General features: G+C 29.6%; 1 protein-coding gene across 1 annotated transcript; it reads left to right on the top strand.

Moving 5' to 3' along the window:
- The first annotated feature begins 10,388 nt into the window (after positions 1-10,388).
- On the top strand, positions 10,389-12,770 carry LOC137835224 (WRKY DNA-binding transcription factor 70-like). Its single transcript, XM_068643627.1, has 3 exons — positions 10,389-11,168; positions 11,991-12,089; positions 12,206-12,770. The coding sequence occupies exons 1-3, from the start codon at positions 10,810-10,812 to the stop codon at positions 12,651-12,653; spliced, it is 906 nt and encodes a 301-aa protein (XP_068499728.1). The 5' UTR covers positions 10,389-10,809; the 3' UTR covers positions 12,654-12,770.
- Positions 12,771-14,911: the final 2,141 nt, after the last annotated feature.

Here is a 14,911-nt window from a genome sequence, read left to right as displayed (position 1 = left end):
AATAAGGTGTTCTGAAAGCCAGAGCTGACTAGATGAATGATATCATGGTCAGTAGAGCTATTCGAGTTCGAAATAAGGTATGGACCATGTGGACCCATAAAATTGCAATGTTTGGCTGATTTTATGTTTGAGTTGCAAGACATGCCTATAACAGATGACTTATGGACTCTATATGTGGATGGATCTTCCAACAAAAGCGAACGAGGAGCAAAAATTGTGCTTGAAGGCCCTCACAACTTGCTCATAGAACAATCGTTAAATTTAAGCTTGGCCTCCAATAACCAGGCCGAATATGAAGCCCTAGTGATTGGACTCCTCTTGGAAAAATATGTGGAAGCACGAATGGTAAAATGCAAAAGCAACTCTTGAAATATTACTATCTAGTATTTTTGCTTATGACAAGTTTCGAAGAAGTACAATTACAACATATAAAGAGGAAAGAGAACTCCTAGGTAGACGTACTCTCCAAACTGGCGAGTAGCAAAATGAAGGGAATATATGATACGGTAATCCAACAAACCCTTTTCGGCCCAACCATAACATTTTACTTGGATTTAATAATATACTTCAACCAATTCAATTATTCTTATATACCTCAACCAATTTAATTATTTATTCTGTCATTTTAATTATTTTTCCACGTAAACTTACTAGAAAACCTGGATTGACCTCGTAACACACTTTTGGGGACATACCTGTCCCAGGCCAAACTAGGCATAACTCGCACAACCAAGTCGATCATACTAAAATGTTTGAACCAAGGTTCTGAACACTCCTGGTCAATACAATGCATAAACTTGTTCTCTTGGATAATGTTAACATAGGCTGGAGTTCTTTTTTTTTTATTAGGAATGAAACACCCCTTTAAATGTTTCATATTTATTAATTATTTTTCTGATAAAAAAAAACTATATCAAATTAAAGAAATAAAAAACATAACCTGAAAGCATAGAAAAGTGGGAAACTTGAACAACCTTGTTTTTTTTTATCGGCCACACTCTTGTAAAAACATTGACAATTCTAATTTTTTGGCATGTGGTGATATTTCATCATTTCTACACTTAGGCTCTGTTTGCATATATGGATGTACTGTTCACAAGGAAACAAGTGAGAGGATATCAATTGTTTGTATTCAGGGTTTTGCAGGGTAGAGGAGGAGAGGATATACATGTGAACAGTAAATATCGTTTCCCCTCAAAATGAAGAGATGTATAGGGAAAGCCACATCAGCATGTGTTATTTTCGAATTTACCCATATTCATCTGCAAGGGTTTTCATTTTAATTCATTTATTTTTTACCCAAAAAAAAAATCTGCAAGGATTTTTAATATTAAAAAATAGCATTTTTTATTTATATAAGATGTGATTTATTTTCTAATTTTACAGTATATATCTAATATTTTAAGAAATTATTTGAAGTTCTCTTTTTATTTAATTTGTTGTTGTGTTTATATCAATATATATTTTTTAAAATTATTATATTTATGAGTTAGTAATTTATTTGATAATAGTTTTTTATGAAATTATTTTTTATTGTTAATTACGTTATATTTTTTAGTATTTTTTTTTCATTACTATAGGATTTTTAATATTCTTTTATTTATATAAGATCTTATTTATTTTTTAATTTTATAATACATGTTTAATATTTTAAGAAATTATTTGAAGTTTTGTTTTTATTTAATTTGTTGAATACATTTTTTTTCTAATTATAATTTTTAAATTATATCTATTTATATTTAATATGTATTTATTTTATAATTTTAATTTTTAAATCTACAAAATATGTGAAAGTTGTTTATTTTTAAACAAAAATAACTCATTTCATTATTAAAAAATTTTAATAGACAAGGATAAATTTGTAAAGTAACATTTAACAATTTAAAAATAAATAAAACTCCCTCACAACCATCATATAACTCACAAACTCCATAAACTTTCCTCACACATCCACTCTAAAATACCCCAATCAAAACAACCTCACTTTCTTCACACTTTCTTCTCACATCTTCACACATTCACTCCCTCAAATCCTCACACACCCACTCTCTCAAATCCTCACACATCCACTCCCCAATCCAAACACACCCTTAACGAAATAAACTAACTATAAAAGATCACCAAAAAAGTTTCTAACACAGATAAAAAATTTAAAGGAAGAAAAATCCAAAAGGCCCCTATTTTACTGGGACTATTAAGTTTATTTCAATATTAATTTTTAGCATGAATATAAATTTCAAAATAATTATATATCTAATTTATTTTTATTTTTTTCATGATATTTTTTATATTTTTATTACTATATCACTACTAAAAAAATCAATAATAAAAACTAATTTTTAAAAATAATAATTAAGTACTACATTAACTAAATTAGATACTATTTTATATATTAAAAAATTATTAATATCTAATAGTTTTTATTAATAATAAAAATTTGTAAATTAATTTTTAAATTAATATAAAGTTATCAAGGATTTAGTTATTTAGAATCTAAAATAATTAATAGTTAAAATTTTAGTAACTAATTAAATAGTAATTTAGAAATTAATTTATAATTTTTTTATTAATAAAAAAATATTTTATATATTAATAATTTTTTAATCTATAAAATAATATTTAATTTAATAATAATTAATTATTTTTTATTTTTAAAATTAATTTTTATTTAATATTTTTTAAGTATACGAATAAGTGTTATTTTTTAAAATAAGATAAACTATATTGATGGAAAAAGAGATCTTGGTTGGTACCAACCCACTTGTATTTAAAGGATCATAATACAGCGGATAGTTATTATTACTAAACAAAATACCTATCCTATAGCTACAGTCAAACCCAATTATAAGATTTTATTTATTTATTTATTTTTTACTTATAAAATATCCTTATTTAAGTCATTATAGTGCTTTAAAAGTACTTAGACGGATGAATATGCTCCTAAATATATATAAAAATTACAATACCTACGTATAAATACAATAGATATACTTCTTGACCCCATCCATACTTCTGACTCCGAAGTTTTACGTACTGCTCCAAAATATATGTATCAACATATATTCCTTGTGTAATCAGAAGTAAACAATAGTTGTTTTATCTTATAAGAAAAATATTCATTTAGTGTAATGGTTGAGTTAAACAAGTCTAAATCTCTATCTTTTTTCTAACACTATAAGTATATAGTTATCCTAAAACATTTGTTACCTTCTTTTAACACTATAACCATATTCCACAATAAGGAATTTAAGAGTAATTTCACAATCCTAGTTAGCCCTAGCGACCGAGTCTACAATATCATACTATTTAATTAAGTAATTAATTGTGACGACACAGCTGGAAGCCCTTACGCAATAGTTATGACGTCACTGTGCATATACGTTGTGGACCTTCATTGGTTGTGTTTTCAATCAACGTCTTGGAGTGTGGGAAAGTTGGCCTTAGCACTTGCATTTGTCAAAAAACTTGTCTCGAGATTCCCAATTAAAAGTTTATTATCTGTTAATTGCTATTTGTTTATTGCAGGTCGTGGGTTGCACCTCATGTGGTTCACACCAAAAAAGGAAATAAAAACAAAATACTATTATAGAGAAAAACTAGTAAACAAATTCTGGTGTATGGATGGTTGGTACTACTGTGATTGCAGAAAGGCACAGAAGCACTTATCAGAAGTCGCAAGTTTCAGAACCAACTCCTTCAACTTTTTTTGCTGAAGATTTCTCAGATCTTTCACAAATACCCTTTTGCTTTTTATGAGTATTTTCTCCGTCCAACGACGGTCTCAGCTATGAACGAGAGACCAACAAATTCTGTGGAACTTACCAGTGCTTCAGAATTCAAGAGAGGTAATACTGATTTGAGTTTTTCGTATGTAGCTTTCAGTTATCATAACAATAGTAGCATTGCTTTCAATTCTGATTTTAAAGATGAAAAAAAATATATTACCCGTGGTTTGAACTTAAGGTACATACACAAATGAAACAGAAGTCACCATCTGTGTTGTTTTTAATCAAATCAAATTGTATTGGCAATAATCGCAATATTATTGTCATATACGGCAAATATCCATTTCTGTCATTATCATTTATTTAAGAATTCTCAGGATTACGTTTCTCTAATTAACCTAAACAAATATTATGCCATTAACTTTACAAATGACTGCTTCGCTACTTGTGATTGATTCGCTCAATATTTAATGTTTAATTAATCGAATATTACAAGTATATTTATAGCTTACGTTATTCAATATGTTAGTGCTTATGTTAAAATATATAAACAAAAATTAATACATATTTTCTTATGTTAAAAAGAGATTTTTTTAAAGTGATTCTACCACATTTTTTCGTAAGAAATAACACTTTTTTTTTTCTACTTCTGTTTTTTTTTTAAAATAAGCTTATTTAATATGTTAAAGATTATAATAAATAATTATTTTATTAAAACAGTTTTTCTAAAAACTTAAACAAATAGACTAATTTTTTTTTTTAAAACTAGGAAACCAGAAAAAAAAAATAGAACATATTTTATGTTAAATGTTTTAAAGTTTTCATACAAAAAAATATTAATATAGTGAATAGTTATACATCCTCCTGTAATATCTCCCAATTAATTATTTTTTTTCTGTTCACGAATTTTGTACTAAACGGGAGTCGAATGAAAAGGGGGGTGTTGCTTTTCCCTTATACCAAGAATTCTTCTCTTTTCTTTAATTTTCAAACATGTTTTCATTTTGATAATAATATTTTATTGTAAAAGCAGCCAAATAGAAACCAAGTTGTATTTAACTTAGATGAACCTTTTAACTATAATCCAAATACACATCTAGAAGTTAGAATGGAAGATTGAAATTAGAAACTTACTTTTTCTTGTGACAGAGTTGAAAAATGCTAAGGTTTCCATGAAACTCTAATGCAATCGAGGACTAGTTGTGGAAAAAATGTATGTGAATAAAAATCACACTGCAATTGTAGGTCGTTGTAGTTTAGGAGGCACTGAAATACTCATTAGAACATATACGAAGGGGTGTGACCTAGGAAGATAATAAATAAAATAGTTAATTTTTTTTTATGTTTAACTATTTTTGGTTTTAAAATTATTGAAATGAATTTTAGTTTTTTTTAACAAATAAATTTCAATATAAATTACAATGTTAAAATATTTTATATTAACTTAGTGACTTGAATTTTATAATATTATAATAAATTTCAAACTGAAAATTTGTTTTTAGGTAAAAAAAACACACAAATAAGAATTTATTTTAACAATTTCTTTATTACCAATATTTAAGAAGTTTAAAGTTTGAACTAAAGATATAAATTAATTTTACATATTTAACTCTAAACAAATTCAACAAACTTAATGTATTCGATATAATTTGAGTCATTTTGTTCCTTTTCTCTAACCTTGTTCTCCCCCATCCAAAATGATTGGCTATATAAAATGTTTTAAATTGGTTGATGTTATATTAATAGATGAGGTATAATAGTAAATCTAGCCATTATACTATCAAAGCTATTGGACATCAATATTATAGAACTAAGAGTATTCAGAATGTAACAATTCTAATGTAGAGTCTCTCACTTTTGACAGTTATACCTCAAAAAAACTGAAATAGAATTTAGTAAATCATGTTTATTAGAATAGGATAGTACAGTAGTTACCTGCCAAAAGTCATCTACATACTATTATAACTCCTGCTGTAAATATTTCAATAAAATATTAATTTTTTCATAATATGTTTTTAAATTAATTATTTTCTCTTTCTTATTCAAATTAACATACAAAATAATATATGGAAAGAGTTACACTATTTCAATAAAAATATTTGAAAATAATAATAGAATATTTATTGTTGTTTTCAATATTTGTAGTAACAGTAGTTATCGTGGTTCTATTTTAAATTATAAATGATAAGTTTAGTTTATTTGCATAGCATGGCTGATGGCGTCTCAAAATGTATATGAATTTGTCTTCTACTCTCTTTGTATTTTTTTTATAAAAAAAAATTCCCTTTAGGACAACAATAAAGAATAAAATAAAACAGAATTTATTATTAATAATTAATATACAATGTCCTTGTGATTTTGAATGCAACAATTCTTTTAGAGACGATGGGTTGTGTATTTTTTTGAAAGACTAAGACCTATTTATGTAGCTAAATATAGATCTTTTACCATGTTTTTCTACTTAATAGTATTGTCTAAAAAGTCATTTGGACTTTTATTAGCTGATTTACAATGACTTAGCTCATAATGGTTTTCATTAGGCTAATTTAGAAAAGTTCAGCTAATCTTGCTCGTATATTAGGTAATTTAGGAAGCATAACTTTAATTTTTTTATCAATAAAAAATAAATAAATAAAATAAAATATTTAAAAGTTTTCAATTCTTATACAACAAAACAAATGATCAAGGTGAACCATCACAATACTAGAATTCATTCTCAATAAACATACAAGAAGGGAATTGTTTTTAACTGATATTGGCTATTATTGAAAATATATAGTATAATAAAAGAACAATTCGAATCTTTGGAACCTCCATGTCTAGTACCTATCTGTTGGCTAGCATTACACCGAATCTCTTATTGGAAAACATCTAACTTTTAGTATAAGAAAATATTAAATTAATTTGTAAATTATAGTGTCGTTCAAAATATAACGTTATTACAGTGAGTGAGTAGTAGAGTTTAAAACAATGTAAAAATTAATTTTTTTTAAATTGTTAAAGAACGTAAAATTACTATTAGGCTATGCTAATAAAATTCAGTTAATGTTGGACGATAATAAAGTCAATTAGTCAATTTTAAGTTATTATTAAATATTTTTAACTTTTTTAAATAACTATAAATATTTATGTAAGTGCTATATTAGTCTGAACTTAGCTGTCGGTTAAACAACACTAATTTTATTTATTTCAGTTAGTTAGTGTTGATTAGACTAACTTTCATTATGTGATATGAATTTGTCTTTGTGAGAATAAATAAGAATTTTTTAATATAGGTTTATATTTAAAGATAATAAATGTTTTTATTTATAATTTTTCTCTCTCACTTTTTATATAAACTCATTGCACTGATCTCTTTCATCCACACTTACCTCCTTTTATTCAAAATTGATCTCCTTCATCCACACTCATCTCTTCTAACCATACTCATAATTTATTCACACACATCTCTTTCATCCATATTCATCTATTTTATTTAGCATCTATAATTTTAAATTAAATAAATTTTAAAATAAAAATTTATTAGTGTTTGTTTGGTCAACACTAAACTTCTTTAATGAAAAAATAATTTAAAAATTAGTCATGAAATAGCATCCACACTACAATAAAATCATGAAATAGAAACCAATTTTAGAAACAAAAAATAATTAATTGTTATAGTGACTAAATTAGAGACCATTTTAGAGACTATTTTTTTGTTTGTTTCTAAATTAGTTTATATTATTGTTTAATGATTTCTAAATTGGTATCTAATTAGCAACCAAGGTTTTTGCTACCAAATTTAGAATCTAAATAATTGATAGTTAAAACTTTGGTAGCTAATTAGATACTGATTTAGAAACCATTTAACAATAATAGAAACTAATTTAGAAACCAAAATTTTGTTTAGTTTCTAAAATAATCTCTAATTTAGTTACTATGATAACTAATTTTTTTTCTTTAAAATTGATTTCTATTTCATATTTTTCTTGTAGTGTCACTTAGCCGATGTTCCATAAAGTCGACCTTCAAAATCGACACTAGTATACAGACATTCATGATTTTAGAATTCACTATATATGGCACATAAATTTAAGACAACTTTTGGTTGTTAGTATCATTTATGGTTGACGTTAAATGTTAATTTTCTTGTAATCTTTACTTATAGCTTCTGTAGCTATACTTTAAATAAGTAAACACTTCTAAATGGATTGAGTAGCCTCATATATTTCATATTCTTATGGTGATAAAAAAAACTTTCCCCCTCTCTTGATGCATCAATGAGCTAATCCAACATATATAATTATCTTATATCCTTTCAGATACTCCATCTTTTCATTAGCTAGTTTCAATCGCTTTCTAAATTTTTATTAAGAGCTAGCAGCTAGATAAGTATATGCTCTTGATAAGTAGGTTCAATCACTTTGATGTTCACAAGTCCAAAAACTATATTCTACAATTGTTAATATTATCAGTTCATTAACTATTCAAATAATGGTGTTAAAGTTATAAATGGAAAATAATAAATAAAAAAATAAGAAAAATAAAGGAGAATAAGCATGTAGCTTTGAAAGGAGAGATGATGGGATCAATTGGGATTACATGAAATTAGATTTACTAATTAGTTGTCTTTGTTCAGCTTTTTTATTTTAGTTCTTCTTTAGATTTATTCGTCCTGGTATAACCATTTTTTTTTATTGTTTCTATGATATTTTGGTTCATTGATAAAAAAAAAATGATATTTTGATTCTTTGCTAATAAAAAAAATGGTATTTTGGTTTCTTTTGGAGCTTCACAGTCTGATAGGATAATTTTAAAAAAATGTATCTTTAGACTCACCAAGTTAATTTTTATGCAATTTATTTATGATTTGTGAGACTACACAATTGCTAATCTGTATTACCTACTAACACCTAATGATCCTCTGCAATATAATGATTCAAGAAAACATTAAATCTCTACAAGCATGTTACTTCAATAACTAATTGAAAACCTAGGAACGAGGCACTTGGAAATGTTGCTTTCAAGTTTTATGTTTTCTGTCTTATTTTCAGTACAGCAACAATTATAGTCCTCTATTCACTGTTAGTAATGAATTTAGAATAGGTTTGGATGGTTCGTTAGAATGCATAAAATTGTCCCTCAGCTCTCATCATGTACACTAAAATGAATTGAAGCTGGTACATGTGTTGTATGATGTAGAAGGTGGGGGTTGGAATTGGTTTAGGTAATGGGGAACTCATAATTATAATTATTACACCTAGTTGGTTGATGAACTGTAGTTTGCATATAAGGATTGGGCTAGTGGCTCCAGTATTGTATAAATAATACAAAAATTGAAAACCTAGTAATTTATATTGACCATGCAAAACCCCAAATTAGATTTTTGACTCCTATTGGCAAATATTATGTAAGTGCCGAGCTTCCGGATGAGATTCTTTCTACCAAGCTTCATGTTGGTTAAGTTAACAGGTGCTGTAGGAAACCTGGGCCATCAACTTGTTGGCATACTTGTACTGGTTAATAATATTTATTTTGCTGGTAAACAAATTCTCCACATTTACGCAGAAGATTGAAATTAGGATGTATCTCCAGGTATATATATCTGCAATTAAGCCGTCTAGTGAAATAGAGAATGCTGTCTCCACATGCTGGAGTTAATACAAAAATCAAAAGTATTAACAGATATCAGAAGGACTTTTGCTAGCAAGAACATGCATGAGTAAATGTTGACTGCATGTTGTATGACTAGAAACAAAGTACTTTAGATGCATGCAAATAGTTTGATATACTGGAGTTTGTATAATCCTCTGTACTTACCATAATTGAGAAATTTAGGTTACTGAGCATTACTGGCACTCAATTGAGCAATAAACATGAATAAAAACATCTAGATACAGGCAACTTTTTCTTTTTTCTGAGCAATGAAGACCCGAGAAATAACTGGCACCAAAGGGTGTCAAAGTCTTATACAGCAAAAAGAGCCAGAGCCAGGTATGTTGTATTTAGACTAAAAGGTCCAAATACTAGATAACCAGCTTACGGTAAACGCATAAGGAAAACAAGAAAAGCAATTACACCAACAAAGGCAATTTTTTAATAGTCTAAGTTTTATAATATTGAATACAGTGAGAATATTTTACTTAATATTTCTAAATTTTAAAGCACGTAGTCAAAGTACGGTGTTACATATCTAAACTACCGAGGCTTCACACGAATGTGAGCTTTAGCTCTAAGGCACCTAGTATATTTCAGCTCATCGACTGTGTCGCATAATTTTTTTCAAAGAAAGAAATAAGAACTAAACCTAGAAATTGAATTCGGGGAGACAATAAAAGCTCCGAAACAAGCCTATAAAGTAATGAGAAATGACTTAGTTTTTCTCATTTGGAATCAGTAAATTTAGTGAATATAATTTATAGTGGGGAGCAAAGTTAAAAGAAATGCTAAAAATTAAAAATAAATGTGAGTTTGTAACATTCTCAATCCCTTCGATTGGTTTTTCCCATTGACAAAGATGCTTGGAACTTAATTTTAGTGCAAGAGGGGACATTTACATATACCACGTTCCATTATAGGTTTGTTTCAGAGGTTTTATTGTCTCCCCGATTTCAATAAATAATATTCTAACCTTGTACAAAGAACAAATGGAGATAAAGTCAATGAATTAGTGCAATAATCTAAACATAAAAGGACACGAGAATTTGTCCCTATATATAATATTAGGCTTAATTAGAAGCAGGACCATGATTATAAAAGCTCATGTTATCCATTAAAACAAATGAATTTAAATACAGAAAGAAATTGTAAATTATAATCTGTTCCTTCCAACTACCATGCCACCAATGCCACCAAGTACCAATTATAAATTTACCTAATGTACTTCTGGATAGAATCCAATGATTCCCACCCACAGCTCCAGAATACACAAAACCGAAGGGTCAAGGTTGCACCTTGTGATGTCAGAGTAGGAGCTCATCCTGCCAGGGAATTTTTGTCTCGACACTGAAGGGAAAACAATTTTAAAATTGCTAGTGGGGGCATTGCTATTTTGAATAAAAGACCGTGTGTGTGTCTCCAATCTGATCACCATTCCATAGCAGCAATGGAGAATCAGCCTTCAAATGGAAGAAAAGCAATGGAAGAAGAGCTCAACAAAGGGCGTTACACAGCAAACCAGTTACTCCAAATACTTGTTCATAAATCCAACACTCGTCATAGAGATGCAGAAGTAGAAGGGTTAGTGTTACCATTTGTTGAAGATCTTGTTCGCAAGGTACTGAGATCGTTCTCAAATACCCTTTTGCTGTTGAACACTCATAGTGATATTTTCGATGAGGTTGTTATGCCTACCACTATCAATGATGTCTCTTCGTCCCTCAAATGCCCTAATCTTGAGGATAAGGATGGGGTTTGCAAGGGTTCCATCAACGCTAAAAGACGAAGAGTGTGTCGCAAGAGAAAGTAAGAATATATAATTTATGCCTTGTTAGCAAATTATGTACGATGATTATTGTTAATTTTCTTAATTAGATCGTTTAATTAGTTATGCTTTAAAGTTCTTTTATCATTTTATGTTTAGAAAGTGGGATTTTCTTTCTTTCCTTTTCGAGATAGAGATATCAAATTCATTGCATAGTCTCTTTAGATCTAAACTTTCTCAGTAGCTGCTCTCAATATCATAAAGTTATTTTTATCTTAAAATATTCTAATTGTTTCAGCCAACTCTATCTATATGTGGTTTCAGTTTTGAAAAATATCAAAGCTTTTGCTTTCAAACAGTTTTGTTAATACTACTGTATATTTTGTTGAAAATATTTCCTTGACTTATTTACTGTTAAAATTTCTTTAGAAGATAACGTTGTTCCTTAAGTAGTAATTAAGAGATTCAATTTGGATTTATATAGTCCTTTAAATGAACTCTAAACTTTGAAAGGTTAGTTCTCAACTTCTATAAAAGGATATGCTGTACTGATAGTATCTGGTGCTGAACATATTTCCTTGACTATGCATAGTTTTTAACATTATAGTTGTATATATAGCGTAAAGAAGATTATTTCCCAGTAAAATTGGTCGAGACTAAACCTTTGGTCATAATCGTGATTTGCTTCGTTGCAGTGTTAACAGATTAGAATGACCGTGATTGTGCAACCTTTTTGATTAATAATTATATACCTTGCGATTGATTCCCTAAATAGATGTAGTTTATACATTAGATTACAGGATTAGTTGAGCAAGTAGTTAAATAATGTCTTTAATCATTGGAATTTCCCACCTTGTGACAAGTGCACCAACATGGGAGAAGAACAGCTCACATCTCATGGAAGATGGCTATATATGGAGAAAGTATGGACAGAAAATGACCATGAATACAAAATACCTCAGGTATATATAATTCTTCAATTTCAAACAACAGAAGTCCGTTTCTCTCTATATAGGGTTTTTTCTTATGATCTTATTCTTATCCAATATAATTCAATTCTAGTAATCAATATGTGTAGGAGCTACTACAGATGCACTCACAAGTATGATCAGGGTTGTCCAGCAACCAAACAGGTTCAAAGGATTCAAGAGGACCCTCCATTGTACCGAACAACTTATTATGGTCATCACAATTGCAAAATCTCTTTGGGTCCAGAAATAATTTTGGAACCAGCTTCTTCTTCTGACTCTTCTATGTTCCTTAGCTTCAGTACCACCTTCCCAACCAAAGAAGAATACCAATTTTCATCATCACTTTTTTCATCCACAAAACAGGAGCCTATGGAAGGGATTCCGGATGACTGTGGTATGCACAACCAACTACCCTCATCAGATTACCATCTGTTAGATGACTATGAACTTGATTTCAATTGTTTGAGGTATGATACTATGCAGTCTATGCTATCCTCCACTGAATCTGTTCAATTTGATAAAGTTTATGGGAGTGGTATGGATTTTGATGGCTAGGAATGTTCCAGTTCCTACATTATTTATTTCTGTAAGGGCTTTGGTAACTTCATCTTCGAACAGAGGTTAATTACTTCTAGCTTTTTATCACTTAATTTAGAAAGTCTTTACAGTGATTGGGCCACCTATAATAGTATCTATTTTTTTAGATATATCAACTAATATGTTCACATAAATGAATTTAAGTGAGGAAATTGTGTTGAAAGTAATTCCAAAATTAAGATCTTTATATACTCTTAAAATTAACCTTTGTATGAAAGAAACTATATATATGTAATTTCGTATTATGAAACTTTGATATGGATATACATAAGTTTTATTTTAAAATACATAACAAATAAAAATAGGGTGTTTGGGAGTGGTAATTGAGGTGGGGTGGAGTGTGGTTTTTTTCTGCAGATAAACAAAAATTTTAGTCTTTTATCTCTTCTTCCACAGCATAGTATTGTAGACAGAAAGAGTTTTAGAACCCATATAAAATCGCATGAAACCAGTGCTGGGTGTGTCACACAAGCATAGACTCATAGTTGCTTTCTTTTGCTACTTTTAAATTCTTTTTATAAGGTTAAGACACCCCTAGAATGTCTCCTTAGCATGCTGTCTTGAGTTTAATCCATCCCAACCTGATGAGCATGTTGAATGGCAGACATGACAGGAATGAGCTAAGCCTCTAGATTATGAGAGCCACCCGTAAAGAGAATATAGCAGCCAGGTAATTTCCCGTTATGATTTCTACAAGCCCCCACAAGCTGCTAACCTCGACCATAAGGTGAATAATCTGTGTTAGGGTTACACTAAATTTAGAAGTAACCCAATTTACTTGTTTGATGTGAGATGACTTAGATTGATGAGAATGAACCAATAACTGCTTATGAATTCTCAATTACTCAATATAGGTAGGGAGACACCCGTGAGTAAAGCTGCAAATTTGAAGCTGTCAATTTGACCATTGTCCTTTTTGGGCAATCCCAACCCACTCCTATAATACGCCTCCTTGACCTACCAAATGACTAGGTTAAAAAAGTCCAAAACCCCAAACCCCTTCTTAAATTTGGTTAAGTTAAGAGTAAAAATGGGTTTTACTAACAACTAGAATTTTACTAATTCTTGTTCTTTCTAGAATTTCACGAGTCCTTAAAATTTTCTAAATTGCAAATTTCTAAATATTTTACATTAAGTATAGATTGGTCCTTAATTAATTTTTACTATTTGCAACTTAATTGCAACTTACTATGTTCAATTGAGCCAACCCAATTCAACTTGAGTTTGATTCCACTTCGACATTATTTGATATAGATTTGACCTCAACCAACCTTGTCTTAACCTAAATTAACATAGTCTCATATGAACTTGGCCCAACATTATCCAACTAGACTTAGCTCAAAGTAGGCTTGAATTGACTCAACTCGATGTTGCTCGATTCACCTAGCTTGATGTAACCTGACTCGATTGGACCCGACGAGGGATTGACTCTACTCGACTCGCCTTAGTCTTGTATAAATTTATAAATAATAGAATAGTACTTTGAACCTTGTATTTTGGTTTGGGCCTTAGAAGGCCGAGAGGGACGTCCACATGGCATCCTACATGGCACCACCTAAGCATCCATGTAGGCACCACTTCCTTCCTTCCTTCCTTTCTCCAAAGGTAACCATTCAACTCCTTGTAGAAGCATACACATGGGCGCCTCTTTCAATGTTTTTTCCTCTCCTTTGTGCCACTTGTCTTCATGCTATTGGAGATTTTCTTTAAGACATGCCACCAATCGAGAGGATTTGAAGTTGTCACATGTCACTCCATGAATGGAGAGTTTTTTAGAGCTCTAATTGTCATCTTAGGAAACCCAAGGCTCTATAAGCAGAGAGCTTCTTTTGTAAATTTCTTAGACTTAAATGATATATGAAATTGTGTTTTTGAAATTCTTAGCACACTTCTCCAAGTCTCTCTTCTATGATGCTCTTTGAGTTTTAGAAAACTCAAAGAAGTTGGCCTAACTTCTTCCTAGCCCTAGCACCTAACACCTCATGCCCAAACCATTTCTCCTCCATGGATTTCTACAAGTCTTCCACTGCCTTCCATCAAATTTTCCCAAACTCAAGGACAATTGCATCACATATGCTCTCTTGCCTTTTCCCTTTTGGTCCTGCAACGTTTCCTTGCTTTGATGATTTGGACACTCGGCCTTGACATGTCCTGGTTTACCACATCCAAAACAAGTGTAATTAGCAGTACTTGAATCACCATTTTTAGAGACACAC

The sequence above is a fragment of the Phaseolus vulgaris genome, chromosome 5 (genome assembly GCF_000499845.2).
Source record: "Phaseolus vulgaris cultivar G19833 chromosome 5, P. vulgaris v2.0, whole genome shotgun sequence".
Lineage (NCBI taxonomy): Eukaryota > Viridiplantae > Streptophyta > Magnoliopsida > Fabales > Fabaceae > Phaseolus > Phaseolus vulgaris.
The sequence above is the reverse complement of the archived record's forward strand: the minus strand, read 5'-3'. Positions and strand labels throughout refer to the sequence as shown.

Excerpts from the sequence above, each read along its gene's own strand:
- LOC137835224 (XM_068643627.1), top strand. The coding sequence starts at position 10,810 with ATGGAGAATCAGCCTTCAAATGGAAGAAAAGCAATGGAAGAAGAGCTC. Across the intron at positions 11,169-11,990 it reads AGAGTGTGTCGCAAGAGAAA|TGCACCAACATGGGAGAAGA; the intron begins GTAAGAATATAT and ends CCTTGTGACAAG. Across the intron at positions 12,090-12,205 it reads ATGAATACAAAATACCTCAG|GAGCTACTACAGATGCACTC; the intron begins GTATATATAATT and ends CAATATGTGTAG.